The following is a 27,092-nucleotide window of genomic DNA, read 5'->3' as shown; positions in this document are numbered from 1 at the left end:
ACGGACCATCGCCTTCTCTAGGATGGCCACCCTAGTACAATAGACTATGTGGGCGGGAGCAAGGGGTGTGGGACCGACAAACGAACGTCGCGCATTAATCATGAGGGTGGTCGTCGCGGACTTTGTGGCGCTCCTCGGATCCTCGCCCTCGCAGCACGCCAATCGGTGAGCTCAGTCGACTTCGTCAGCAACCCACCTGTCTCGAATCTCAAAGCATCTTCCGTAATGACAAAGACTGCGTTTCAGATCGTATAGTGATTTTCCCGCCATGACCTCGGCGACGCCGTTGCATGTCTCGGGCTCGCGGCTAATGCATCCCGGGGCTGACTTCAAACCGAATCACATTTTCAGACGGCAACAGGGGCAGATATATAATCTTCGGAGACACATTTCATGTCGTTCACCAGCTCTACTACATTTTCCCAATGGCTCCAGTCAAGAACGGCCGCCTTCTTTTCAACGAGATCCCAACTGGTGCGTGGCGTAACATTGCATATGACTGTGATTCTCACTGGACATCTCGTGTGCGTAGGTTTTCCTGAGCCAGGAAAGACCACGATCTACGATGAATACCAGACCATCGACCTCAGCAGTGCGCCCCTCAACGGCGGTGTGCTCGTCAAGATCCTAGTCGTCAGCATAGATCCGTACTTGCGAGGCAAGATGCGTGACGCCTCCATAAAAAGCTACTCCGTGCGTGCCCCTCGCAATAGACTCATGTAGCATCAAGCACTGACCTCGACGTCCCATAGCCCGCGTTTGTACCCGGAGAACCGTGCGTATATATTACAGATTGGTGTACGAACGGCCCGGTTCACCTAGTCTCAGAATCTCCAACCATGGCGTTGGCGTCGTTCTCCGCTCTGAGAACGCTAACGTCAAACAAGGGGACCACCTCTATGGTTTCTATAGTACGTACAGCGCTCCCCAGCCCGTCTCAAGACCGCTTTGAAGCTGAAGATCACACTTAGACTTCCAGGAATACGCCGTCCTGCCCAACATCGACAATTTCCGCATCCTGAAGAACGAGGAGAAGTTGCCGTGGGCTGCGTACGTCGGCGTGGTTGGCATGCCAGGCCAGACCGCGTGGACAGGTTGGAAGGAGTACGCGGCGCCGCAGAAGGACGACGTTGTCTTTGTCACCGCAGGCTCCGGTGGGTTCTCCGTCTGCGCTCCTCTTGGGCCTGCAGCCTGACGCGCACGCACACAAAGGACCTGTCGGGTCGTTTGTCATCCAGCTCGCCAAGCTGCACGGTTTGAAGGTCATCGCCTCCGCAGGCTCGGATGACAAGGTCGCGTTCATCAAGAGCATTGGCGCCGACGTCGCGTTCAACTACAAGACCACGAGCACCTGGGACGTGCTGAAGGAGCAGGGGCCGATCAATATGTGAGTCGAGACGATAGCCCTTCTTGACCTGGAGGCTAAAGCATCTCGCAGCTATTGGGACAACGTCGGCGGCGAGACGCTGGACGCCGCGCTCTTCAACGCCGCGAAAGGGGCACGCTTCATCGTACGCATACTTCTATCCACCATGTTCTCTACCCGCCCCATTGGCCACAACTGACATGCGGCGGGCCCCAGGAATGCGGCATGATCTCACAGTACAACTCGGCGCCGTACACGCTCAAGCACCTCATGACCATTGTCGGGAAGGAGCTGCACCTGCACGGCTTCATCGTCGGCACGCTCATGCCCAAGTATCGCGACGAGTTTTACCGGGAGGTGCCCGGGAAGGTCGCCCGCGGCGAGATCAAGTACATTGAGGACGCCAAGAAGGGCCTCGAGTGGGCGGGACACGCCATCCTCGAGGTTCAGCAAGGCAAGAACCACGGGAAGAGCGTCGTAATTGTGAACGAGGAATGAGCCATTGCATAGTGCCCCATCGTAAGTCCGTGCAAGTAGAATCGTATTCAAATGTAGCCAATAGTATATTACTTGGAGATAGCTGTGCGTTTGCTCGAGCATTCGTGAGCTTCATTATGCCGAGTGTAGCTATACGACTCGAGGGCTAAGGTGTTCACTGAGCCTCGATTTTGAGCACCTGGGAAGAACACGTACAGAGCATAGACTGCTACGGCTTCTAGAACGGTAGCTATATATGTGATAGACTATGGATATCTGGACTCTCGTCCACGTGTCAAATTTAACGTGAGCGATGCCATGTGCTGACCGGGACTTGGAGATGACGAAAGTAATCTGTGTAATGGCCGTGGAAGACCGTCCGCACCGTACCCCAGGTTGCCGCGGACTACGCCGCGATGGCAGAGAGTTCGTCATCTATGGGTATGGACATGGGTCGTGTCGGCTGAGCAAGCTCATGGGATTTAACGGCTGCCTTCACGCTAAAGCCTAATGCTGCGGGTCCAGCGGCTGATAGATAGTTTAGCAGAAATCCAGGGGAATGGAGGCATGCACTAGACGCGGCCACGGGGCCCGAAAGCGTGTCGCGCGATCGACGCGTCCTGGGTCGCGTCATGCAACTGCGGCCGGTAGAGTGCCGCGTGCCCGCAGGATGAAGGAAGGACAAACGGTCTTCGAGAGGTGAGAAATTGCATGGGTGGCAGGCGAGAGGGCTGGAGAGGCTGGACAAAAACAAAGGAGGGCTGGTGGTGGTGGTCGGAAACAAACGCGATCGTTCGAGACACTGCTATGCTTCGCTAGGCTTGGTTGGAACCTTCCCGCCAATCGGAACGAGTGGTTCTAGGTGCAGCGCGCCTTGCTTGGAAAGTATCTGATGGAATATAGCTTGTCGGAATCAGGGAAGGTTGAGTGTTCCTAAGGTTGCTACGGCCTACAGGCATCTCCAATTCAAGTACGCGAGTCGCTCTAGGCCGCTCCACCAGCGCGGTCTTGACAAATTGCTGTGGGGAGTACCAGACGAGGAATGAAGGTGGAGACATCATGGGTGCAGAGCGATAGTCGACCGAGAGCACGAGCAAAGGAACTGAGATGTCTGCGGAAGGTGCGGGAACATCTTACCACGGGGTGCACAGCCATGGGTCGGGGACCGCTAGCAATGCCTCGTGTACGATCGTCCAGCGTAAGACACCACATCGATAATGCTAATGTCCCTTGTAGGAGGGTGGTCTGTCCGACTCAGACCTGCACGCGATGTGGGCTGGGCCCATTGGGATTGCCTTGGGGTTGGTACAACTGGAGCCTGGGTATTTTGATAGCCCTGATGTTCTCCACCATTGTTAAGCCGGCTAAGCGAGCATGGCTAAGGAGCAACGGTCGTCAGAGTAATCTATCGCAAATATATGGAGAAGTTCCCGGTGCATATGCCTGGCGCACATGCTGGGGAGAACAGTACACAGGCTGGACGTGTCCCGTGAAGCAGTGTGTGAGCTAGAACAGCTTTTGTCGTGAGATTGTAGAGCATTGCAGAGCCATGGCTTTCAGCGCGCGGTGACGCGAGACGAACGTTCAGGTCGAAGCCGCAAAGCGCCTGCGGCAAGTCCCCGGCGCCAAGTCACGTGCGAGGTCGAGGTAAAGGAGTTTCGCTTGTTGCAAACCCCCATCCCATCTCCTCCATCATCATACTCCCTCCGACAGAGCATCAAGATGGCCTCTCTCGCTGCTGAGCAGCAAAATTGTGCGTGGACTTTCTCTCATACCTTGACCTCACTTGCAAAATGCTCAACGTATTTTCTCCAGCTCCACTCACAAACAATAATGACCTGCGGCATGTAACCTCGAATGTAAACCTAGCGAGTCCGCCGAAGGAGCATAGACTGTCCCAGAGAGCCTCTCAGCACCTCCGTACTGGCCGCCTTGGCTCTCGCTCGCCGGCATCGATACCTTCATCTCCCACTTCCGTGTAAGCCTTTTACAACCACCCCCTCTTTGTTTGCGCTCATCTTCCATTATAGTCATTCCTCTTCGTCTGCCATTTTCGAGCGGGACATCGAACCACTCACACCGTCCACGCCCCTCCATCATGCTACAGATCCCCATCGCATCCCGCGAGGAAAGTTGAGCGAGCAACTCGACCAGTCTGTCCCATCGGTGCTTGATAGTGCTGCGGAGATGCTCACTGCGGACCCCGACGATAAAGACAGCATGGACTTCATCGCTGTAGTCACCCCAGTGTCCTTTGATCATCTCCCACCGATCTCGCTCGGTCCTCGCAGCGGCTTCACGTCTCCGATCTCGCAAATGAGCAGTCGCAGTCCGAGCCCGAATGGCATGTCAAACCGGAAAAGTGTCATCCTGGGCCTTCCGTCACCCACTCCAAGCTTTACAATGCCTCTGCCCGGCCAGACACAGTCCCCGGTCGTAAGCACTTCCCCACCGATGCGTCCCGCAGTTCAAACAAACTCGCCGAGCCAAGCGCCAGCGCCTTCTATCTCAACACCTACTTCTGCCTACTTTTCTGTCCACTCGGAGGAGTCCTCGCCGACGACAGCCACCCATGTCGAGCACCCGCTGCACACACTATCTTCTTCTACGAGTTCTGCAACACCCACAACGGTCAGCGGTGGCCTCGCCTCACACGCTCCTCCATCGCCAAAGAACCCATCAAAGCGGCTCTCGTTCCTCTCCTACACGGACCTCCTAACCTCCGTGCCCGCGTCAACGCACCCCCTCTCAAGCTTCACCCAGTTCAACGAACCGCCACCGCATCTCTCCAGCGTGATCGGCATCCCTCAGGCACAAGCACAGCTTTCCTCGGGCGCCGCGAGCATCCATGGCTCGCTAAAGGCCTCAGCCTGGATCACCGAGCGCGACCCTGCCACTGATCTCGTCAACGACGTCGGCGGCGAGTGGGAGCGCGAGGGCCTCGGAAGGGGCTTGGAGGAGCGTCTTGAGACTCTCATGGTGAACGACCCCGCGAGCCCCATTCCAGCGGCTGTGTCCGCGGCCGGAGTCAAGGAATGACCGGCTTTGTAGCCTCCTTCCTTGTGTTCCCTGTGTATAGGTTGGGCCTGCTAGGTGAGATACGGAAACCCTTCACGATCTAACGACCTCGCTTTGCTTCATTTATATCTGCTCGCGCTTTTCGGCTCTCTGCTTCTGCCCCGCCCCAAGATATCCCTTTCTGTTTTTTGGCGTCTCGTTCTCATTTGTGTTTCGGGCCTGTGCTAGTTATGTGTTTTATTGTGTTGATGACGACTACAAGATAAATTGCCAGAATGTGGACCTAGCTTAGTGATTTTTTGACCATTTTATTATATCGTACCGCGCCTCCCCCGTAATCTCTTTCTTTCTTCGTCTCATCTTCCCTCGGCCTCCGTTATCGTTCGTGCTTATCCTCCCTCGTTTCTTTGTTAACGAAGTTGGCGGCCTGTGGTGTCCAGAGGTCCTTGTATACGTAGAGCCATAGGTTCGTTCACGAATTTATGTAAACTGTTTATCCTGTACTGCGAAGTTGTGGCGTCAAGTGACCAACGCGCGCGATTGCTACCCGCTCATCTTCCCGAGCCTTGCGGAAGTCGTTCTCACTCTGAGAATACGTTACATATCGGATGACCTCACCTCCGTACATTGACATCATCCGTCGGACGACTCCGCCAGCTGGAGTCCCACGCGAAACGTCTTCTGACCGTGCAAGGTCCCATGGCCGCGCCGGAAGTTCCTTCCTGACCCACACTATCTTCGCGCAGCCGCAACCTTCACCACCACCGGCATCCACCACCAACATACGCACAGATAGACAGATAGACAGAACAGAGCAAGCGACGAGACGACAATGTGTCAGGCCGACAGCACGCAGCCGAGCGCGGACATATTCTGGCGGCCGGGACAGGACGTGTCGCGCGTGCGCGGCACAGGCGCCGACATCCACCGTCCGGACGTGTACGCCGTCGTCGACGCCGCGGTCGACAAACTCTCGGACGAGCTGCGCGAGCTCAGCCTCAACATCCACGGTGCGTCCGTTCCTTTTACCCCTTGCTTCTCTTCTGGGACGTGTGAATGGGCGTGGAGAGCGGGAGGGGTGTGCAGCGTCGCGTGTGACGGCGGCGGGAGGCGGGGCGGGGGTGGCGGGATCGCGAGAGATCGACGGCTGAACGGTGCTTTTGGCTTTTGTGTGCAGGTCATCCGGAGATACGATACGAAGAACGGTGCGTACCGACCCCCCATTCCCACTTGTGTGCCCCGCCCTCTGTTCTGACTTGTGCCCCCTGCCTCTCTCTCACTCCCTGCCCCTCTCCCCACGCCGCAACACTCGACGTGCAGACACGCCCACGACGCGCTCGCGTCCTTCATGGAGAAGCAGGGCTGGGCCGTGAAGAGGCACCACCTGCTCGAGACCGCGTGGGAGGCGCGCTTCACGCACGGCGCGTCCGGCGAGGGGCGCACGGTCGGCGTGAACAGCGAGATGGACGCGCTGCCGGGCGTCGGGCACGCGTGCGGACACAACCTCATCGCCGTCGCGGGCGTCGCGGTCGCGTGCGCGCTCCGGAGCGCCATGGAGGCGCTCGACGTGCCCGGCACGGTCGTCCTCCTCGGGACGCCAGGTGCGTGCGTGCGTGCGTGTAGACGTGCCAGGGCGGGACGCTGACTGGTAGGGGCACGATAGCGGAAGAGAGCGAGTACGGGAAGGTCGTGCTCCTCGAGAAGGGCGCGTACAAGGACATGGACGTCTGCCTCATGTGCGTACCGCCACCGTGTACTCCTCCAAATAAAAGGTGCTCATGGATCCCCGCGACCCAGGTGCCACCCCGCGCCGGGCCCGCCGCTGTCCGCGAGTCTCGCGAGCTCCCTCGCGATCACGCCGATGGCCGTCGAGTACTTTGGGCACACGTGAGTCGTTCTTTTGCGGCGTTCGCAAGCAGACTTTGTGTGTGTGCTGAGCCGCCTTCCCGCCGGACCTAGCGCACACGCCGGGCTCGCGCCGTGGGAGGGCCACAACGCGCTCGACGCGGCCGTGTCGGCGTACACGAGCGTGTCGATGCTGCGCCAGCAGATCAAGCCCACGCACCGCGTGCACGGCACGCTTAAGGGCAAGGACTGGGCTGCCAACGGTGAGTGACCGGGCCTCATCTCCGCGCGGAGTCTGATCTGCTCACTCGCTCGGCCGATCAGTCATCCCTGACTACGCATGGATGAAGTGAGTGCTCCCCTTGAGGCGTAGGTTTTGTGGGGAGGGCTGCTGACGGGGAGCCAGGTGGCTCATGCGTGCTCCAACGCGCAGGGAGGTCGACGTGCTCGTGCCCCGCGTGCGCGCCTGTCTCGAGTACGTTTCCGGGTGTCTCCTCCAATTACCGGGACCGGGCTTCAAACTCACGGCTGATTGTGCAGGGCAGCCGCGAATGCGACGGACACCAAGGCCAAGTTCGATTTCGGGGAGGCGGCGCTGTACGAGCTGCGGCAGAACAAGGCGCTGAGTACGTCCCAAGTTTGGGCGACATACACATCATTACACAAGGTGTGCTGACCGGCAGCGTGGGGCAGGCGACGAGTTCGCGCACATCTTCTCGAGCAAGTATGGTTCGATTGATTACGAGTACGGCATCAGCGGCGCGTCGACCGATTTTGTGGGTGTCCCCACTGTTTTTTTGGCGTGCATTTCATGGTTACAGGTATCTGACGAGGACTTGTTCACACAGGGGAACGTGACATATGGTGATTTCTGAACGAGAAGACGGACCCGCACCGCCATGCTGATTCGTATGCTGTTTTTTTTTTTTAGCGCTGCCCTCACTGCACCCGGGATTCGGTAGGTTGCTATGGGCGAGCGATGGAGGCACGATCGTCGAGCTGACGTTTGATATCTGTTGCAGCCATCCCAACGAAAGCGGGCGGCACGAACCACACGCCAGAGTTTACGAAAGCGGCTGCGACGCCCGAGGCACACCAGGCATGCATGAACGTGTCCAAGGCACTCGGAGCGCTCGGCGCACGCGTACTCATGGATGCCGAGTTCTTTGAAAAGGTGGGCCATAATTATGCTATACTTGCTGCGCGCGCACTCTGACCACGGCGGCAGGTGAAGCGCACGTTTGAAGAAGAGAGCAGGCGGAGCGGAGCGTGATTTAAAAATTGAGAGATCTTTGTTACTTGTCCTCGGTGGAAGGTCCTCGAAGATATAAGACATCAGCGCCTTTGTGGCGTGTGCTTGGGCGCTTTTCCGGTGGTGCAGACGGGCGTCAGCAGTTATCTGATGCCGCCGACTTGGCCGCGGGGAAATCCGCCGTCTCACTGCCAGTGCGTCATCTGGATGACCAACGGGCTCTGGCTGGGGTATGTGGGCCCTGCAAAACTTTCGGAGGCTGGTGCGTTTTGTGTGGTTCTGAGCGAGTGCGTGGTGGGTCGCTGAAGGTGCAGAGAGGTCCCCAGACCAAGCAGAGTCTGGCTGGTGACTGAATAACGAAAGACAAGGTTCGGACGGGCGCTGGGGAATGTATGGGACGAGGACAGATTTGATAGTAAGTGGGGACGATCACCGAGAACGGTGGGCGACTCGGCAAACATGACCGCTGGGCGATGCTTATGGCGTAAGCGACGGGAAGTTTGCCCTCCCCTCTGCCTTGCCATGCGACGCAAATTGCACAACCTTCCAGATACGCTCAGCCTCCCTTTGTTTCCGCAGACCCATTCGCCGAACTCTCCGCGTCATGCTCGGTGCAGACTTGACAGCGGCTTGCTTGTCCCGTTGCTATATATCATTGACCTGGACCTGTCCAGCTCCCCACTTCCCCCTCTCTTCCCACCGTCCCCACCCCCTCGGTCGCTCCCTCGACCATTCCTAGCCCCGCATGTCCGATCAAGCGTCGCTGTCCGCTCCCGCCCAGGGAGAGGAACGCGACCAGGTCCCCGAGCTCCCGGTCGGCCTCAGCGCCCATCCTAGCGCAGCTAATCTCCACTCTTACCGATCCAACGAGTCACTGCATTCCACTATTGAGGTAGTCCACCATACCCCGGCTGGCAATACCCCGGCCGGAAGCCATCCAAATGTCAACCTCACCATGTTCGACCCTGCCGGCGTCAACGGCCTTAGTCGCACCCTCAGCCACATCTCCCTTCCTCCTGATACCACCACCGCCCCCGGTGCGAAATCCATGGAGTCCGTGTCCTCACATGGCACTGCTGTCGGCGAAGCCTTTGATCTGGAAAAGGTGTTGAAGGGACTCCTGCGAAAGTAAGTTGCAACTCGACTGGTGAGGAGAACGTACTAATCCCGGCTGCAGGGGCGACGAGGCTGGCTTGCCCAAGCGCGAGCTCGGTGTGAGCTTCGAAGACCTTCGGGTCGTCGGCCTGGGTGCAGCGGCGACCTACCAGCCGACGTTGGCGTCCATGCTCAACCCCTTGAACGCTCTCAGGAAGATTAACCGCGCACGGCATCCTGCTCTCCGCGACATTCTCAGCGGCTTCTATGGTGTCGTCCGCCCCGGAGAAATGTTGCGTAAGTTCCGTCTCCGCCCTGCTTCTCAACTTTGATCTGATTTTGGTCTAGTGGTGCTTGGACGCCCAGGCGCCGGTTGCTCGACTCTCCTCCGCACGCTCGCGAACCAGCGGGACGAGTACTACGCCATCGAGGGCGAGGTGCACTACGACTCCTTCACGTCGGAGGAGATCCACAAATCCTACCGCGGCGACGTCCAGTACTCACCCGAGGACGACGTGCACTTCCCAACGCTCACCGTCGGCCAGACGCTCAACTTTGCCGCCAAGACCCGCACGCCCCACAGTCGCATCTCGGGACACTCGCGCGACGACTTCGTGAAACTCACGACCGACATCGTGACGACTGTGTTTGGGCTCAGGCACGTTCGCGACACGCTCGTCGGGGATGCTGCCGTTCGTGGTGTCTCTGGTGGTGAGAAGAAGCGTGTCTCGATCAGCGAGGCTCTCGCGACCCGGTCCGTCATCAACTCCTGGGACAACTCCACTCGCGGCCTCGAGTGCGTCTCACCCACTATCTCTTCATATATGCATCCATCTCACGAACTATATTTTGCAGTTCATCGACGGCTCTGGAGTTCGTGCAGGCGCTGCGCATGGCGACAGAGATCGCGCGCTCGACGACCATCGTCTCCATCTATCAGGCCGGCGAGTCGCTGTACAAGCTCTTCGACAAGGTCTGCGTCATCAACCAGGGCAAGATGGCGTACTTCGGGCGCGCGGACCAGGCGCGGCAGTACTTCATCGACCTCGGCTACGAGCCCGCGAACCGGCAGACGACGGCGGACTTCCTCGTCTCGGTCACGGATCCGCTCGGGCGGACCGCGCGCCCGGGCTTCGAGCAGCGCGTGCCACGCACGGCCGCCGAGTTCGCGGCGCGCTACGACGCGTCGCCGTTCGCACGCTGGAACCGCGAGGACATCGCCGCGTACAAGCGCGAGGCGGTCGGCAACCCGCAGCGCGCGAGCACGTATCGCGACAGCGTCATCAAGGAGCACGTGCGCACGGCCCGCGCGACGAGCGCGTACATCACGTCCATCCCGATGCAGGCGCGTGCGCTCATGACCCGCCGCGTGCAGATCTTGCGGGGCGGCATCGCGCTCCAGGTCGTGAACATTGCGTAAGTTCGGCGTTTGTTGTGTCGTACGCCGTGTCTGACGCTGTTTTCTCGCGCAGGGTTTTCATCGTCCAGGCGATCATCATCGGCACGGTCTTCGTCCGCCTTCCGGACTCGACATTGACGTACTTCTCTCGCGGTGGTGTCATCTTCTTGTAAGCTTTTGGCGTCCCTCCGGCCCACGTCCGCTCGACATCCGCTGACGCTGTCTGCCCCTCTAGCGCACTCCTCTTCGCGGCACTCACAGCACAGGCTGAGATTCCCGCGCTGTTCGCGCAGCGGCCAATCGTCTTGCGGCAGTCTCGCGCGGCGATGTACTACCCGTTCATCGAGTCGCTCGCGCTCACGCTCGTCGACATGCCCATCGCGTTCATAACGCTCCTCATGTTTTCCATCGTCCTCTACTTTATCGTCGGCCTCCAGCAAACCGCATCGCAATTCTTGTGAGTGTTGGTCTCGGAACTGTTTGGTGGGGAGAGGGCTGACTGTATGCGCAGTATTTTCTTGCTTTTCGTTTACACAATGACGATCACCATGCGGTCCTGGTTCCGTTTACTTGCGGCGGCGTTCAAGACGCCTGCGCCTGCGCAGACAGTCGCTGGTCTCGCCATCCTTATCTTGGTCCTGTACACCGGCTACGCGATCCCCCAGCCGTCCATGATCGGTGCCCTTCGGTGGATCACTTACGTCAACGTGCGTGGTTTCCCCTGTCTACTCGGTCCGCTAGTTTCACACTGACTTTTCCGCTAGCCGATCCGCTACGGCTTCGAAGGCCTGCTCGTGAACGAGTTCCACACGCTCGACGGGCAGTGCGCGTCACTCATCCCGTCGGGTCCCGGCTACGAAGGCATCTCGATCGACAACCAGGTGTGCACGACCCTCGGTTCGCTGCCGGCACAGGCGACCGTCGACGGGAACCGGTACGTGCTGCTCTCATTCGGCTACGAGTACGCGCACCTCTGGCGCAACTTCGGCATCGTCGTCGCGTACGGCATCGGCTTCACGCTCCTGTACCTCCTCGGCACGCAGGTCAACACGCGCTCCTCCGCCGAGAGCGCCGTCACGCTCTACCGGCGCGGTTCTAACGTCGACGTCGAGCACGAGACGGGCAATGACGAGGAGAAGGCTGCGAGCCCCGAGATCGGCGCGATGCAGGAGAAGGAGGTGGAGCACGCGATGAAGGAGTCGCCGGCCATGAGCGACATCTTCTCGTGGTACCACCTCCGGTACGACGTCCCTGTCGGACACGGCAAGACTAGGCGGTTGTTGGATGACGTCTCTGGCTATGTTGCGCCAGGCAAGCTGACTGCGCTCATGGGAGAGTCCGGTGCCGGAAAGGTACGTCTTTGGTCCGCAATTGAGGGGCTTGTGTAATGGTGACTGACGGTCCGATCAGACAACCCTGCTCAATGTCCTCGCCCAACGGACATCCATCGGCGTCGTCACCGGCGACCGCTTCGTGAACGGGCACGCGCCGCCGCCAGACTTCCAGGCCCAGACCGGCTACTGCCAGCAGATGGACACGCACTTGCCGTCGACGACGGTGCGCGAGGCGCTGCTGTTCTCCGCGCGGATGCGCCAGCCAGAGAGCGTGCCGTACGCGGAGAAGGCAGCGTACGTCGAGAAGTGCCTGAAGATGTGCGGGCTCGAGGCGCACGCGGAGGCGGTCGTGGGCTCGCTCGGCGTCGAGCACCGGAAGCGGACAACGATCGGGGTCGAGCTCGCGGCGAAGCCGCGGCTGCTGCTCTTCCTCGACGAGCCGACGTCCGGGCTCGACTCGCAGAGCGCGTGGGCGATCATGTCCTTCCTCCGCAAGCTCGCCGACAGCGGCCTCTCGATCCTCTGCACCATCCACCAGCCGAGCGCGGAGCTCTTCCAGGTCTTTGACCGCCTCCTGCTCCTCCGCAAGGGCGGCCAGACGGTCTACTTTGGCGATATCGGCCCGAACTCGAGCACGCTCATCAGCTACTTTGAACGCAACGGTGCCGTGAAGTGCGGTCCTGACGAGAACCCGTGAGTCGCTTCCGACTAGTACCTCATTGGACGTGTGGCTGACCATTTGTGGCAGGGCTGAGTACATCCTCACGTCTATTGGTGCCGGAGCGACCGCCACGTCCGAGTTTGACTGGTACGAGAAATGGAGCAACTCCAAGGAGGCCGACGGCCTGCAGCAGGAGCTCGAGCAGATCCACGCCGAGGGCCACAGCCGCGGAGCAGTCGGCGCGACGTACAAGAGCGAGTTCGCGACGCCGTGGATGTACCAGGTCGGGCAGCTCCTCCGACGTGACTGCCTCGCGCACTGGCGGGACCCGACGTACCTGCTCGCGAAGCTCGCGCTGAACATCATCGCGGGTCTGTTCATCGGCTTCACATTCTTCAAGAGCAAGGACACGCTCCAGGGCACGCAGAACAAGCTCTTCGCGGTCTTCATGAGCACGATCATCTCCGTGCCGCTCACGAACCAGCTCCAGGTGTCGTTCATCAACATGCGCAACGTGTACGAGATCCGCGAGCGCCCGAGCCGGATGTACTCGTGGACGGCGCTCGTCACGAGCCAGATCCTCTCGGAGGTGCCGTGGAACATCTTCGGGGCGTCGCTCTTCTTCGTCTGTTGGTTCTGGACCGTCGGCTTCCCCACCAGCCGTGGCGGCTACACTTTCCTCTTCTATTCCATCGTCAATCCCATCTACTATACTACGATCGGACAGGTCAGTCTTTGTCTGTTGCAGCTTGGGAGAGATGTGTGCTGACACCGACGCAGGCCGTCGCAGCGATGTCCCCTAACACCGAGATCGCGGCAATTCTCTTCAGCTTCCTCTTCTCTTTCGTCATCACTTTGTACGTCCTCTCTTCCCCTCTCTCTCGAAAAACCCTGACGTGTCTCTGCAGCAACGGTGTCCTGCAACCCTTCCGCGAGCTTGGTTGGTGGCGCTGGATGTACCGCCTCTCGCCGTACACGTACCTGATCGAGGGCCTCGTCGGGCAGGCGTTCGGCCGCCAGACGGTCAACTGCGCCGACGTCGAGCTCGTGCAGGTGAACCCGCCCTCGGGAAAGACGTGCGGCGCGTACCTCGACCCGTTCATCAGCAACGCGGGCGGGTACATCACGAACCCGGATGCGAGCGAGGCGTGTCTGTACTGCTCGTTCCGGACGACGGACCAGTTCCTCCTGAACAGCTTCAACATCGAGTGGGGCCACCGCTGGCGCAACTTCGGGTTCATGTTTGCGTTCATCGCGTTCAATGTGCGTTTCTTTCTATTTTTCGCTTTGGGGTTAGCGAGGTGGCTGACGCACGGATGCATCACAGATCTTTGCGATATATGCCTTCACGTACATCTTCCGCATCAACAAGACCAACCCGTTCAAGTTGCTGTCCGCCCGTCTGCGACGGAACCGCTCGTAAAGTCACCTTCGTTAACGCCCTCGACACGCTTTAAGACGTTTTTTGGCTATGAGAATTACACGCCTATTTAATGTTGTTAGATACCGTCCTGCTTTCGCTTCGGAAGTCCCTAGAGATACCTTTATTTGCATTTACCCAAGTAATTCTGTGGAACATCATGTAATGGCAAGAATATTTGAATTTGTTGACAACTGGAAATCCCGGCTGAGAAAAACGCGCAGAATTAATAGTACAGTTCTATGTTACCATCCCGCGAGACAATTCAAACGTCTCTCCTGTCTATCCCGATATCATTGGAAATCTGTTCTGCGCGGTGACAGAGCTGTGTCAAGCGTCTTCATACGCCGAGACACCCAAATCGCGCAGCCTGCCCTTGTCAATGTCGTACACCCACCCATGCACGCCGACGAGCCTCGTCATCCCGCGGACGGCAGGGTCTTGCGACCACGCGGCGCGGACGACGTCGGTCTGGAGGAGGTTCTCGACCTGCGCGCGGACGTTCGCCTCGACGAGCTCGAGCGACTCGGGCGCGTGCAGGTCGCGCGCGAGGTCCGTGAGCGGCGCGAGCCAGCGCTGCAGGGGCGACGTGGGCGCCGCGGCGGCGGACTGGGCGGCGGACTGGGCGGCGGCGATGCACGCGGCGACGCCGCCGCAGTGGCTGTGGCCTGCGACGACGACGTGCTCGACGCCGAGCTCGACGATGGCGTAGGTGAGCACGGACAGGACGCTGTCGTCGTGCAGGTGCACCTGGCTGTTAGAAGTTGTTTTTGTTAACATGTGAGTTTGGGAGGGGGAGGGGGAGGCGTACTTGGCGATGTTGCGCGTGACGAAGACTTCGCCGGGTTTGCAGGCCATGAGGACCGACTCTGGGACACGCGAGTCGGCACAGCCTATCCAGAGGACCTAGGGCGTGGTCAGCGTCGAGGGTCAAGGTGGAGAGGACAAGAAGGAGAGGAGCCGTGCGTTTGCGAGTTCTCCATGCGCCATAGCACAGTCGATGAAGTATCTTTGACTTGCTATGGGCTCCTGCAAGCAACGCCTTCCTCCTAAGCGCATATATACGGCTTGAGACGAGTGTAGTATCGTTCCCACACAATTCCAACGTATCCGTCCTCGCGCGCACCATCGAGTCCCGACAATATGACTTTGGAGGGCACACTCACTTTGGGCGCCTGGCCCTTTGAACACTGCTCAAAGAATCCTGGCTCAACGCGGGCGACGTCGGTAGCCCACTGCGCGTTCGACTGCAGGAGACGGTTGAGAACGCCGGACGGGTCGCGGCGGACAGAGTGACCTGGCTTCGCATAGCCGTTCGCATGTGTAGGTTCTGAGACGAGGGTAGCAGACATTGTCGCGAATTCTTGTCGAGGGGTCTTAGTGAGAGAGCGGTGGTATGCGGTGGTATCGAATGTAGTGGTTGTGATGAAGGTAGGAGATGGTCGAGCTGGCCGGAAGACTTGTGGATTGATGGAGGTCTCGGTCAGCACGGAGACGTGGGCAATATTTATAGATTGAGGGATCAATACGGAGTCGCTAAGCTAGCCAAAACTCGGCCGTGCTTGACCGCCGTCTGTGTAGTGGGGGGGACTGTTCGAAAGTCGTGTCGTTGGGGACGTGGACGTGCGAGCGGTGCAAGTACAGGCAGGAACAGATCTGGTGTGAAGAGAGAGTGGCGTTAAGCGGTGCCGAAGCTCATTATCTAGGTGTCTTTCATTAATTTTTGCTTACCTCTGGGGCTTTGTATAGACTCGAGCTGCGTGCGAGTGTCGTGTCGTGTGCTCTGGGGATGAGTGCGAGGACGAGATGCCAGACGTTGGGGAGACGTTGCTGGCAGTCGGCCAGCACACCACTTCAGGAACCGGATGATGTCAACATCCTCACTATGCATTTATCCTCCGGAAGCCGCCTCGCACGATAACGACAACAAGGGCAGCAAGCGAAACATAGAATTAAGGTTGACATGCATGGCCAGGCCGTTGCGCAGTGAGCCCAGGTTGCAGAGAGGGTGCATCAACGAAACCAGCTGCGGAAAAACACGTCCAAACCGGCGCCGAAGAGCAGCGTACCTTGACCAGGGCAAAGTCGAGACCGCAAGATGACCAGCTAGACATAGTCAAGATATATTCAGGTCTGGCTGCGCAGAAGTGGCATGCCGCGGGTCCCGCTCAGTGCTGGGTCCCCGACGAGTCGGGAGCGCGCTTTTGCTAAATACAGCATGCCCGCGTGGCACCGTGATGGTCGCATCAGCGCAACCGAATTTCAAACTGTGTCGATGCATGTGAACACCGCCGTGCGCAGAGACGACGAAGAGGCAGGTCAAGGTGGGAGAAAGAGGGAATGGTTGGTGCACGGCTCTGGCACCGAACCAAGTCACTTGGATGGCACGCACAACGCGGATTGGTCGCTCAATACAAATTCGCCTGTCACACTTCTACAAATTGGTGAGCCGCCCCGCCACTGAGTAGTAAGTACATCTTTTTCTTTGAATAATTGGGTGAAAACTGGTTGAACAAGGGCCTGTGATTCTTCAGCTTTCACCTCAGTTCTGTATCAGGCCTCACCTCATTCTGTCTCCACGCGCAACAGAGAAAATAATGGGCCTTGTCTGACCACTGCAGCTTTGGCTCAGCTTTCTCCAGAAAAAACTGCTCTTAACTTACCACTCTGTGCGCACATGTTTATTAATTCATTGTTTTTCAGGCACACCAATAAGCTGAATAAAATTTATCACTGAGCTAGTGGATAGCCAAGGCTGTCGAAAATATCTGCTGCCTCCGTCGGCGCCAGAAATAGGCGGAGCAGCTGAGTCTTTTTTTTTCTTTTTCCGTTTTTGAACAGCCCGGTCCTGGCTTGGTTTGCCACTTGCGGAGACACTGGCCACAAGGTGTTGCACAAGCGTCGCGGTACAAGCTCTGCGTTTCTTCACTACTGTTAGAGGCAAAGAGACACTCAAAGCATGCTCACACGCTTGGATGATGTGCTCATGACGATCTGTTAGAACGCCACAAGAATATCATCCGAATTAGTGAGCTTCAAACTTGAGCATGGCCTCTCTCTCTAACTGAGACTCGATGCGTCGTGGCACACGCGACGCGCTGGGTTACGGCGCGTGACGTCACTGACCTCGGTCTGAGACACAGTGCACTCACACGATCCCCTCCCTTCCCCGCTGCCACGACACGACACGCAGACAACACCCTTGAAAGGTACTAACAATCATTTGGATATACTAACGAGGCAACATGTCCGGTGGCGGCTATATGCACGTCCTAGCCTTTGACATCTACGGAACCATCCTGGACACAAACACCATCAACGTCGGCTTACAATCGCTTCTCGATATTGGCGAACAGAAGTCTACAGAGATCTGCTTGTTGTGGCGTAGATATCAGCTCGAGTAAGTCCACGAGCAAACTGAATCGTGGACGCCATAGATGCGGGTTCTCGGCAAGGATCCAACTACCATCCTGCCGAGGCGAATTTGCAGTCTTTGTTGTCGCAGGCCGCGTTCATCCTTGCAGTGCATATACGCAAACAGGTACCTAACGGCCTATTTCATAGGTACACATGGCGACTCAACAGCATGGGTCCGCACACCGGCTTCTGAACGGCCTGCTTGTGCTGACGCGCCGTATATCCAGGAATCTACGAGCCTTTTGACGTCGTAACCAGCCGTGCCATCGAGCATGCTTTGGCCGAGCATGGAATCAAGTTCGATGAGCGTAAGATCGTTCAGATCATGGCAGCATACAACCGCCTGCAGGAGTACGTGATTCCCGGCTCGAGATGTTCGCTGTGCTTAACTTGAGTACGTAGATTTGATGATGCCGCACCTGCGATGCAGGAGCTCCGGAAGCTGCCCAACATTGAAATCGTGATTTTCAGCAACGGTGTGCCAGTGCTCGACGAATTCCCCAGCTGCATGTTTAGCTGACAGCCTTTGTCCATAGGCACAGAAGATGTGAGCCCGCACAACCGCATTTTCCGTCCCGCCCTGCTCACCCAAAATTCCAGATGGTCACGAAAGCACTCCAAGTCGACTCTCTCTCGACACTCACGAAGCGCATGTTCCTCGCCGACGCAGCTCAGACCTACAAGCCCTCGCGCGCGATCTACGACGGGCTCGTGCGGCACGTCAACGAAGGCGCCAGCCAGCCCGTCGCCGCGGACCACGTCTGGCTCGTCAGCGGGTGAGTCCGCCTTCTCTTATCGCCTCGCCCCAGGGGCAGCCTGTGGGGGGCCGGAGCCAGAGCTGACAGACGCATCGTAGGAACCCGTTCGACGTCACCGGCGCGCGCAGTGCAGGCTTGCAGGCGATCTGGGTCGACAGGTCTAGCAGTGGCTGGATCGACCGCGCGTCCCGGTTCGAGCCGACGAAAGTCGTGCAGAGCCTCGGCGAGGTTGTGGAATTCGTCAGGTCGTTGTAGGTTGTGCGGTGCGCGGAGAGTGGTGGCTGAAGTGGGCTGGTGGCATCGAGGGGGATGGTGGATGCGGTGTTCGCGAGCGGCTCGCCAATGTCTGCAGACGGGCGAGTGGATAGGTGGGCAAATAAACAGGTGTGTTGATTGACCAATGCGTTCGAGGGTGGGCGAGCAGATGGTGAGCGTACATATGCGATCTACCGTAGTCAACAAGTGGTCAGGCGGCCAGCTGAGCAGTGCAGCGGGCAAGGAGCTTGGGGACGTATCGACAAGCTAGAATACAGGTGGATGTGAGTGCAATGGCGAGCAGGCAGTGACATGCGTGTATCAGGAGCAGTGGGTGACCGCGGCCCCTCACTCGACGACTCGACGGGGCTGGAGACCCCGAGTACAAGATGTCACCCACTGGTCCATTGGTCTCCTAGCCAAATTTACCCATGCTTTTCCAGGCGTACGGCGGAACTGCTTGCCAGGTGCGGTTGGCTTTCCGCCGATGCGCGACATCTGTCCGCAGGGCTCTGCACTGCTACCTGCAGCCGCTCGAGAGGCCTCGAGGCCCTTCAATTGACGGGTCTTGCAGCCGGCCGTGTGGACATCGCTGTTCCCAGCATCAGCGCCCATGAGGAAGTTCCGCGGATGTCGGCTGTGCGTTCTGCATACTAGGAAACGACATGCTATCTCTGATCAGTAGACGGCGAAGGACGGCGAATCGGACATCTCACTGCGCATCAGGAGTAACCTCTGCCCAGGCGGTGACCTGGTGTATGCCATGTCGGACCAATGCAAATCACACTCGCTTAGCTATGAGCACCATAAGACCCGAGATGTAATTGTTTTCCGAGAATATGTCCCTTATTGGTACAACACCGAATGACCCTGAAGACAAGGTTGAGGAGATGAGAATAAAGGAGATATGTAAGGCAGTAAGAGAAGCAGTGCGGGGGCATGTAGTGAAGCGATGTGAGGCCGCGTGTTTGTTCGGTTGATCATGCATGGGGGATAGTACAACAGTGAGGGGGAAAAGAAAAAGAAAAGAGCAAGCCTTTTTTGAGGGAAGTACAGTGGTACATTTTCGGACTGCGCAAGAATAGAGAGGGCATACGCATACAGGGTCAGCTGTCCGCAAATAGGTGCAGGTACGCCCAGATTACTGGGGGACAGTGTGCGGAAGCTCGGCCGGCACGGGCGGGGTGCTCGCACGACTCGCCTCCGAGAGGACGTCCCAGCTCTCGAGCGAGGACGCGCCGCTTACATGGCTCGCGACGGACGGCGAGCGCGGCGGCGTGTTGGCCGTGTCCGAGACGAGCTCGCCGTCGGACATGAAGTCGTCCTCGTTGTGGGAAAGGGAGGTATACGACAGATCAGAGACGGTGCTCGCATCGTCGTTGATATGTATCACAGAGTCGCTCGGGGAGGCGGAAGAGAGGGAGACGGCGCTCGATGCGTCGTCCTCGTCGTCAGTCTGCTGTTCGACAGGCGCGTCCCGGGCCTCGGCACGCGTTGGGATGTCCATCGCAGCGCCCTCTGACGAACAGGGCGGGCCGCCGGATGCCAGCACTGCCCATGGCCCTATCTGGAGCGTCCCGTCCATCGGCTGACCAGCTGCCGTGTAGTTATCTGGACACAAGGCGGGAGCGTTCAGCTGGGGCCCTGTAGGAGGAAGTAGCGCTTGAACATCGGGTGGGCAGTCATGTAGCATGGTGCCCAACTGGTGGATCGACGCGAGAGCGCGAGCCTGCGAGAACTGTCTTCTGTTCGGATCCTGGCCCCACTCCTGGGCCGACCAGGTGGCCTGCCCGCTGGACGACGGCTGGGAAGGATATGGTGTTCGAGCAGATTTCTTGCCCTTTTTAGCTGTCTTGACCTTTTTAGCTGTCTCGACCTTCGTGTTGTATTCCGCATTGGCAGCTTCCAAAGCCATCTGTTCCAGAGCCTTCAGCCTTCGCTTTTGCAGCCGCCGCTGCTCGGCACGCTCCTCAAGGGCCACGAGGTCCTCGGATTCGCGCTGGTGCCGCGCAAACATGTCGCCCCAGAGCGACTTGACGGAAAACGAGTCGGGCTGGCTCAGCGCCCAGTCCGTGTCCAGCACGGTGCACGTCACGATGTCGCGCCATTCGCCGTTCGTCGCTTGCGGGTCGACTGGGCCTGTAGCATTTGTCGGTGGGGGGCAGAACAGGGCGCGGCGCTGTGTGCCCTCGATGACGAAGCCCTGCGCAGCAAGCATCCGCAGCGAGTCCTCCGTTCCCATGTCGCCGCAGCGCACGACGCGGGCTTGCACGCGGTGGCAGCCCAGCTCAGTGAGCGCCCAGTTGACGAGCAGGCGCACGGAGCGGGAGGCGGACCCCTCCCCGCGTGCTTCGGCGCACAGCGCAATTCCGACGTTAACGGTGCTCGGGAGTTCTGAGGTGGTGAGATAGATGACGCCGATGGTCTGAAGAGACGGCGGCAAGTCTTTTTTCTCGTTGGCTGGTATCAGCTTTTCGATGAAGGCAAGATAGATGCACGACGGGTGGTCGAGGAAGTCGTAGGGTGCGGTGGTATTCGATAACACGATCTCCGTGGAGCGGTACACGAGCTCACTCCACGCAAGAGTGAATCGGCTCTCCTGCGCCATCTCCACCTCTGACGAGAGGGGCACGAGGCGGACGACATTGTCTGCAAGTGCCATGGTCGATGTCGTGGTCGAGGATAAAGAGAGCAGGTGACTCCTCGCAGAGCGAATAGATATCTCTCTGAGCCCATCACCGCAGCACGGTTAGAAGGCATCCAGAGCGTCTTTATCGGCGTCCGCCGTCGCCGAGCGCCATGCCGACGCGAAGTCCCCGGAGCGCGGATGGCGGAGGCTGTATGCATTGACATGTAAGTAGTATGTACCAGCAAGTAATGCTGACGACTCACTGGTATGGAGTGTCATTTCAACTTGCCAACTGCAAAGTACTTCCGAGGACATCTGCAAGAGCACATTGCGCTCGTTGTGCCAGGTCAGAAAGCTTTAAGCATAAGTACTTCTCCGCCAGGCCCTCCATTCTGCCCAACGCTGTGCCTAGCGTTACAAGCTGCCCAGCGCATCGCGATGATGAGTGTCGAGAACGGAGGTCGAAAACAGGACACCCCGAGATTAGGCGCCAGAACCGGCCTGTTTCTTGTTTACTCCTATATTAACATTATCGACACGTTTCGCTTTTTCGTGACTTCCTCTCCGTGTGTCTTCTCCTCCCCTGCGGTTTAAAACCGCTTGCAATGTTCAGATTTGTTTTATTCATAACTAGTGACTACTGAGTTGACGCCCCATTTTCAGAGGTGTGTTGAACACTCTGCTTTGCAGGTGGTGCGTCATGATAAATTGTCATGGTAAGCTGCACTAGGTGGTAGGCGCAGTTTTTTTGCTTGCATAACCAGCCAAAAGCTAGGCGAACAAGAACCCGTGTTTAACCGGTTTTCATTCGAGAAAACTTGAAGACAAACCTTCCTTTTCCGCTAGTTTTGTCGCGTTTCAGCCCCTTTCGGCCTGTTTTGCACCAATTTAGGCACCAATTTACCCCAATGTACAACCGGGGAACAATTGGTTCTTGTTTTCCCAATTTTGGCCGGGTTTCTTCAAGAAAACAACTGTGCTTACCACCCTGTGCTGTGCACCGTCCCTAGCAACCCCTCCGATGTACAAACCTGGTGTATCATGCCAGTATGTAGGCCATCTATAGGCTATAGCTTTCACTGCTCACTTTTTGTGGCCGTTCTATGCAGTTTCACTTGGCAGCTTGTACATGACACTCACCGACGGTACAATTCAAGGGCTTTCAAGGCAGCGCCGAGCGGACACGGCTTTCATTGCCAGCGGCGCTCGCCGTAGACCTAGGTATCGAGTGGTAAGCGAACGTACGTGCAGCCAGCCTCCTGTATCCTTAGAGCTTCTGAACGCCATCGTGTGCGGGATAGCGCCTGCCATGGGAGTCTCTGCTGCCGAGGCCCTTGCATGCTGAGACAATATCCGAATTCACCACGAGCACCTGGCCTGTGAGACGCTTCGAGATGGTCTCACGCGGCCATGAAATAGCGATTCACGAGCGTGCGCTCCCGCTCAGGACCATGCAGTATCCTACAGTATCACCGTTCTGTTGGCCACAGGGCATTCGGTGACCGTTCCCGCGAAGGAGATGTGAGTCACGCTCCCTGCTCGCAATGCGGCGGTGCCCGGAACGTGGGGACAAAAGTGCGTGGATCAGGCGCGATTGCCCCATGCGTGTTCCTCTCCATTGCCAGCCGAAGCGAACGGACCCTGTGAATATTCCGCTTGGCAGAAAATGTCGGGTCTGATCATGACTTCGATTCCCTAGGACACCGCCATGAGGAGGCGTCTTGGGGAGACTGCCAGTCCCGATGGGCCTCGAGTGGCACCGAGTGGCAGGTGCAAGGGGCACGTATTCGTACATGTTGTCGCAAGCTTTCTCTCTGGAAGAGGAGATCTTGGTGTTATCCTATCTGACTTTAGGCTTTATTCTTTCTCCGGCGCGCGAAGTTAGATGTTTGAACTGTTTGTCCTACGCATGTCCGTATCACGCAGCCTGATGCCTCCCGTGCTCAGCGAGCATATCCTTCACAACTCGGATGGCGGCAACAGTTCGTCGAGCACAAGATACTATTGTCTACAGGCTATATCGATTTATGCTTGCGAACAACAAGGCGTTGCCAAAGCGACTACTACGGTCTGGATCATGAGTGTTAGGTCGGAAGCCAGATACCAAAGAAGACACGTTCGGGAGCTGCTACGGTTGCCGTCTGTGACCGGTCGGCCTCGATTGAGAATTTGGTAATGATGGGTTGTACCGGCTGTGTACCCCTTTCTCCACCCGCTGACCATCTGTCCCGGTCTTGCAGCCTTTCGCGGCTCTTCGGCAAGAGGGGCTGGGGCGAATTGATAAACCTTGCGCGCCGCTCTCATCCCCTTACGCGGATACTCACGCTATTGTTTTCTTTTTGGCCAACTCCCGGGGGAGAGTCCACACGAGCGTCGGGTCACTCGCCAGTGCCCGGGTGATGGCACTTCTTAATTGCGCAACTGCTTCCCATGGGGTTGGCTGAAACACCGCCCCGGAGCGCTCTGCGGTACAAAACCACAGCACGCCAGCTTTTGAAAGCGACATCGATTGGAAGGTCGTTCTCGGACCTGTCTGCCCGCGACGAGGGAGTTTCTCCGGATGCAGCTTGCAAGAGTGTTTGCGCGTCGATAGCGTGCTCAGGCACGGCTAGCGCAAAACGAGGGTGCGTGTTGCAGGCGGCGGAGAGCGGGAAGCAGCAAAAAACAAAGAAGGCGTATGGCATACTGCGGCATCAGAAAATTACGAGTGCGACAAAACCGAGACAGAAACATCGTCAGTGCTGTGTATGAAATGAGCCCCATTTATCCTAGCTGTACAGTTCGCGCCGCTCACGCGCCCCGTACAAAAAGTTTCTGCACCCGTTTCTCCCCTTGATACAATTTAAGTGCCACTCGTAACGTTTGCGGCGCGAGCCGGGGGGACAGCTGACAGCATAGAGTAGCCGGAAGGGTCGTGGTGTAGCCCCAAGCGGTCTTTGTTTGTGCATTATTTGCCAACGTAGGTCCCCATTTTCCCTTTTTGAGACATCCGTCTCTCGTCCTCTCCCCACGCCCTCCACCATCGTTTATCAATCTCCATCGCCGAGTGCCGACATCAAGGAGGAAATTGTAACGCAATTATTGCACTTATCTGATCCATCCTATTTTCAGCTGACATTTCGTCCAGGCCCTAGTGTCAAACTTGAGAGGGTCTGAGCGGCGGCACGTTTACAAAGGTGCCCCATCTGCTGCTACCGCCTCAATATTAGTTCCTCCAAAGGCTGCGTCGTGTTCGCAGACCTCGTGTGCACAGCAAATCGGTGATGCATCACAGAACAGCCGCATGGGTGCGCGGGCACTGCCTCGGACCCCAAGGCAAACATTCAAGTTCAGTAGAGACGAGTACAAAGGCGCTAGAACTGTACCACCGACGAGTCATTCCGTTGGTCTCCCGCTGATCGAAGGCAATGATCAGGCCTCGAGGCAAGCTGGGCTTGGGGGACAGGCTTGCATTCAGGGAGTACACTGGTGCTCACGAATATTCTTGTGCAAGCACGTAGTCGATAGCCTTGTTTCTTGACAAGTCGATTCCATTAGACGGTGCTGCTTATTATCCGCCACAGCAGAGGTTCGTTCCATACCCTTTGGGCGCGAACTATGCTTATTTCTCTACTGCATCATCAGACGCGGTCTCAATAATGAATCGAAATCTGAGGTAACAAGATCGAGGCCGAAAGCGGTAGGCCACGACCGGCAGGCACCCATGCCGAGAGGCACAAGGTCGCGAACGAGATAGGACACCTTCGCGGGAGCGCCCAAGGGTGCGCAGGGCCCTTTTATAAACAGTGCTGGTCTAGGCAGGAGACCCCCCAACTTCCCGAACACCTACTCAAACTCATTCCCAGTGTAACACTAGCGCACATCTACTGTACCACCTCTCGAAGGCATTCTTCTTACCACAGCCGTGTACACCCACGACAGCTTAGCAGGTTCCAGAGGATGAATCTTTCGGAGAACGCGCTCTCCCTCATGCTAGGACACGAGAGATACCAAGCTTTTCCCACACAAACGGGGTCATTCATGGACGACATGCCTCTGTATACATCCTACTCGTCAGACGCCTACGTTCCGTACGACGCCTACATCAACCCCGAGTACGCCGATGCCTGGTACTACTCAGGCGGTGCCGACTCGACATCAGCTGATTCATACGTGACGCAGTCCACATTCCCGGACACAAAAGTGCGTACAACGTCCTTGTTTTACCTGGACAAATCATTGACAGATGATTCGCGTCTTTAGCCCGACATCTCGGTGCCGGGGCTTCGTGGACTTTCACATGACCCCATACTAGGAAGTCCGTGGTCCGTGTCGAGTAGCTCGAGCCTGGATTCCGCGCCGTCCTCTCCCACTGGATCTGGCCCCCACGAGAGCTCACAGTCTGCCGCTAGCACCATCTGCCTCGCGGACATTTCACCCCAATCCTACCAGACACACGAGCTCGCCGACAGTGCCCTGATTGGGACGCACGAAGTATATGATGGCGACGACAGCGTTCAAATCTGTTGCGGTAGCCCGCACCAGACCTCTCCCCACTCTCACTCCGCGCCTGAATCTATTCCTGAATTCGAACACGCCTCTATTCTCTTCTCGCGCTCTTCATTACATCCCTCATCCTACCCTTCATCTCGCGCTTCGTCTCGCTCTCCGTCTCGCTCTCCGTCTTGCTCTCCGCCACGGTCACCCCTGCCGTCATCTAAGAGGTTGCGTGCGCAAAACCAAGGAACGATCCGCTCACCGAAGTCTTCAAAGCTTTCGCAGTCGAGCCAGCCTTACTCGAAGACCGCGCTAGCGTCCCTAACACACACTCGCCGTACATCTCCTTTGCCGGTATCGGACCTGTGCGCTTCTTCGTCGATGTCGCTGCCGCGTATAGACGGCCGGCCTTCGCGGAAAGCTGCATGTGAAGCGAAGGAGAGGCTGTCGGCTTGTCTCGCTAGCAACGCCAACGATGCTTCGGAATCCTCCACTTCGATCGATAGTGACGACGAAGACAGTGAACTGCTCTTCACGCGTGGCTCTCGCAAGAGGCGTAGCTCATATTCGGACGGTGATGATGACGATGATGATGACGACTACGGCGAGGATAGGTCTGCTACGGGCCGCCTTCGCAAGAGACGCAAGACGTCCGCAAGTCGAGACCGCGAGGCTTTCTCGCCCGTCGAGGACGGTCCGGAACGACTTACGCGAGGCGGCAGGGTTGTGTGCAACTGGCCTGGTTGTGGAAAGCGATTTACACGTAGTGGCGACTGCAAACGGCACATCGACTCCAGCCACTTGAGACGCGGAGGCGGGATACCGTGCCGTATTTGTGGAAAACGACTGAGCCGCCCTGACGCTGTGAAGAGGCATATCGTATCGGCACACGGAGGAAAGCCCACTGAGTACGTCACCGGCTGTTCTGTCCTCAAAATATGCGATTAATAATCATGAGTTCAGGTCATAGACGAACTGATTTCTGCGGTTTTCTAGTACGATATTAGTTCGATTAGTAGTACTGTATTCAAGTTCGTGTATCACAGCACTAGTGTTCCCCCTTCGTTCTTCCGCTTCCTGCGAACTGATTGTTTTCCATATCTGATAATGTATCTTCTAGTAGTGTATCCTCAGCTTCAGATCTCTCTGCAATTTCCAGTCCTTTAAGGGTTCCTCCATCAAGGACTCTAGCTCTGTCCGGGTATTGCGCGCCTATTTGAGGGCGGTATGCAGAGCGCCCATATACCGATTTTCGACTCGTTCGCGCCTTGGAGTCGCACAACCCCGGCCTCGACCTTCATACCGCTACTTTCACCTACTTCTCTTTCTACGACCACTCGCTGAGACCTGAGACAACTTGATGGAACCTATGCAGGGGCCTCAAACAGATAATCCGCTCTCATATCCCGTCGCATCGAGCTCGAAGGACTCTACGCCACCTCCTCCGCCTCCGCGAGCAAGGCAACTCCTGAAGGATCGACTCTACGTCGGGAACCTGGCACATTCTGCGGACGAGTGTGTTCCTCCCCGTTCTGCATTCAGAATCGTCGCTGATCCACTCACAGGTACACGTTGCTCCAAGTGTTCTCAAAGTATGGCAAGATTTCCAAGCTGGACTTTCTATTCCACAAGACAGGACCCCTGAAGGGCAAGCCACGGGGATATGCATTCGTAGAGTATGCAGACGAAA

At 57.6% G+C, this 27,092-nt stretch overlaps 7 protein-coding genes across 7 annotated transcripts; 5 read left to right on the top strand and 2 right to left on the bottom strand.

The window, feature by feature from the left end:
• Window positions 1-224: 224 nt before the first annotated feature.
• On the top strand, window positions 225-3,431 carry PHACADRAFT_147794 (uncharacterized protein). Its single transcript, XM_007397965.1, has 8 exons — window positions 225-474; window positions 533-693; window positions 753-775; window positions 829-911; window positions 972-1,154; window positions 1,213-1,387; window positions 1,439-1,511; window positions 1,583-3,431. The coding sequence occupies exons 1-8, from the start codon at window positions 426-428 to the stop codon at window positions 1,862-1,864; spliced, it is 1,029 nt and encodes a 342-aa protein (XP_007398027.1). The 5' UTR covers window positions 225-425; the 3' UTR covers window positions 1,865-3,431.
• A 131-nt stretch (window positions 3,432-3,562) lies between these two features.
• PHACADRAFT_259631 (uncharacterized protein) lies at window positions 3,563-5,358 on the top strand (the record flags this gene model as incomplete). The annotated part of the gene is made up of 3 exons (XM_007397964.1): window positions 3,563-3,596; window positions 3,659-3,821; window positions 3,874-5,358. 3 exons carry the CDS (start codon window positions 3,566-3,568, stop codon window positions 4,880-4,882), a joined length of 1,203 nt encoding a protein of 400 aa, XP_007398026.1. The 3' UTR covers window positions 4,883-5,358.
• Window positions 5,359-5,598: 240 nt separating this feature from the next.
• Window positions 5,599-8,063, top strand: PHACADRAFT_259629 (uncharacterized protein). The gene is made up of 14 exons (XM_007397963.1): window positions 5,599-5,871; window positions 6,039-6,066; window positions 6,182-6,462; window positions 6,525-6,597; window positions 6,659-6,748; window positions 6,821-6,969; window positions 7,031-7,055; window positions 7,113-7,181; window positions 7,247-7,332; window positions 7,400-7,482; window positions 7,555-7,570; window positions 7,638-7,664; window positions 7,729-7,880; window positions 7,935-8,063. Exons 1-14 carry the CDS (start codon window positions 5,694-5,696, stop codon window positions 7,977-7,979), a joined length of 1,302 nt encoding a protein of 433 aa, XP_007398025.1. The 5' UTR covers window positions 5,599-5,693; the 3' UTR covers window positions 7,980-8,063.
• A 408-nt stretch (window positions 8,064-8,471) lies between these two features.
• On the top strand, window positions 8,472-15,237 carry PHACADRAFT_259626 (uncharacterized protein). Its single transcript, XM_007397962.1, has 15 exons — window positions 8,472-9,086; window positions 9,136-9,350; window positions 9,402-9,849; window positions 9,909-10,469; window positions 10,526-10,621; window positions 10,688-10,909; window positions 10,964-11,159; window positions 11,217-11,804; window positions 11,863-12,479; window positions 12,535-13,174; window positions 13,228-13,304; window positions 13,356-13,710; window positions 13,775-14,621; window positions 14,679-14,773; window positions 15,034-15,237. The coding sequence occupies exons 1-13, from the start codon at window positions 8,704-8,706 to the stop codon at window positions 13,868-13,870; spliced, it is 4,494 nt and encodes a 1,497-aa protein (XP_007398024.1). The 5' UTR covers window positions 8,472-8,703; the 3' UTR covers window positions 13,871-14,621; window positions 14,679-14,773; window positions 15,034-15,237.
• Window positions 15,238-17,053: 1,816 nt separating this feature from the next.
• Window positions 17,054-18,325, top strand: PHACADRAFT_259620 (uncharacterized protein). The gene is made up of 7 exons (XM_007397961.1): window positions 17,054-17,267; window positions 17,432-17,457; window positions 17,512-17,635; window positions 17,687-17,760; window positions 17,821-17,831; window positions 17,885-18,060; window positions 18,141-18,325. The coding sequence occupies exons 1-7, from the start codon at window positions 17,113-17,115 to the stop codon at window positions 18,295-18,297; spliced, it is 723 nt and encodes a 240-aa protein (XP_007398023.1). The 5' UTR covers window positions 17,054-17,112; the 3' UTR covers window positions 18,298-18,325.
• Window positions 18,326-19,103: 778 nt separating this feature from the next.
• PHACADRAFT_259616 (uncharacterized protein) lies at window positions 19,104-21,051 on the bottom strand. Its single transcript, XM_007397960.1, has one exon. It carries the CDS (start codon window positions 20,957-20,959, stop codon window positions 19,439-19,441), a length of 1,521 nt encoding a protein of 506 aa, XP_007398022.1. The 5' UTR covers window positions 20,960-21,051; the 3' UTR covers window positions 19,104-19,438.
• A 4,431-nt stretch (window positions 21,052-25,482) lies between these two features.
• PHACADRAFT_259614 (uncharacterized protein) lies at window positions 25,483-26,327 on the bottom strand. The gene has a single exon (XM_007397959.1). It carries the CDS (start codon window positions 26,276-26,278, stop codon window positions 25,964-25,966), a length of 315 nt encoding a protein of 104 aa, XP_007398021.1. The 5' UTR covers window positions 26,279-26,327; the 3' UTR covers window positions 25,483-25,963.
• Between the last annotated feature and the right edge of the window lie 765 nt (window positions 26,328-27,092).

Source organism: Phanerochaete carnosa, assembly GCF_000300595.1.
Source record: "Phanerochaete carnosa HHB-10118-sp unplaced genomic scaffold PHACAscaffold_7, whole genome shotgun sequence".
In the NCBI taxonomy this organism is placed as follows: domain Eukaryota; kingdom Fungi; phylum Basidiomycota; class Agaricomycetes; order Polyporales; family Phanerochaetaceae; genus Phanerochaete; species Phanerochaete carnosa.
This window is presented reverse-complemented; position numbering and strand designations above follow the sequence as displayed.

What these genes read in the sequence shown, in the direction of transcription:
- PHACADRAFT_259616 (XM_007397960.1), bottom strand. Translation starts at nt 20,959, where the DNA reads ATGGCACTTGCAGACAATGTCGTCCGCCTCGTGCCCCTCTCGTCAGAG.
- PHACADRAFT_259629 (XM_007397963.1), top strand. Translation starts at nt 5,694, where the DNA reads ATGTGTCAGGCCGACAGCACGCAGCCGAGCGCGGACATATTCTGGCGG. An exon ending in CGTCCTCCTCGGGACGCCAG is followed by an intron (nt 6,463 to 6,524) that starts GTGCGTGCGTGC and finishes GGGGCACGATAG; the next exon opens with CGGAAGAGAGCGAGTACGGG. An exon ending in ATGCCGAGTTCTTTGAAAAG is followed by an intron (nt 7,881 to 7,934) that starts GTGGGCCATAAT and finishes CCACGGCGGCAG; the next exon opens with GTGAAGCGCACGTTTGAAGA.
- PHACADRAFT_259626 (XM_007397962.1), top strand. Translation starts at nt 8,704, where the DNA reads ATGTCCGATCAAGCGTCGCTGTCCGCTCCCGCCCAGGGAGAGGAACGC. An exon ending in CTCCAGGTCGTGAACATTGC is followed by an intron (nt 10,470 to 10,525) that starts GTAAGTTCGGCG and finishes TTTCTCGCGCAG; the next exon opens with GGTTTTCATCGTCCAGGCGA. An exon ending in GGTGGATCACTTACGTCAAC is followed by an intron (nt 11,160 to 11,216) that starts GTGCGTGGTTTC and finishes CTTTTCCGCTAG; the next exon opens with CCGATCCGCTACGGCTTCGA.
- PHACADRAFT_259614 (XM_007397959.1), bottom strand. Translation starts at nt 26,278, where the DNA reads ATGCCTCTTCACAGCGTCAGGGCGGCTCAGTCGTTTTCCACAAATACG.
- PHACADRAFT_147794 (XM_007397965.1), top strand. Translation starts at nt 426, where the DNA reads ATGGCTCCAGTCAAGAACGGCCGCCTTCTTTTCAACGAGATCCCAACT. An exon ending in TTTCAACGAGATCCCAACTG is followed by an intron (nt 475 to 532) that starts GTGCGTGGCGTA and finishes TCGTGTGCGTAG; the next exon opens with GTTTTCCTGAGCCAGGAAAG. An exon ending in GCGTTTGTACCCGGAGAACC is followed by an intron (nt 776 to 828) that starts GTGCGTATATAT and finishes ACCTAGTCTCAG; the next exon opens with AATCTCCAACCATGGCGTTG.
- PHACADRAFT_259620 (XM_007397961.1), top strand. Translation starts at nt 17,113, where the DNA reads ATGTCCGGTGGCGGCTATATGCACGTCCTAGCCTTTGACATCTACGGA. An exon ending in TGGCGTAGATATCAGCTCGA is followed by an intron (nt 17,268 to 17,431) that starts GTAAGTCCACGA and finishes CCTATTTCATAG; the next exon opens with GTACACATGGCGACTCAACA. An exon ending in ATGGCGACTCAACAGCATGG is followed by an intron (nt 17,458 to 17,511) that starts GTCCGCACACCG and finishes CCGTATATCCAG; the next exon opens with GAATCTACGAGCCTTTTGAC.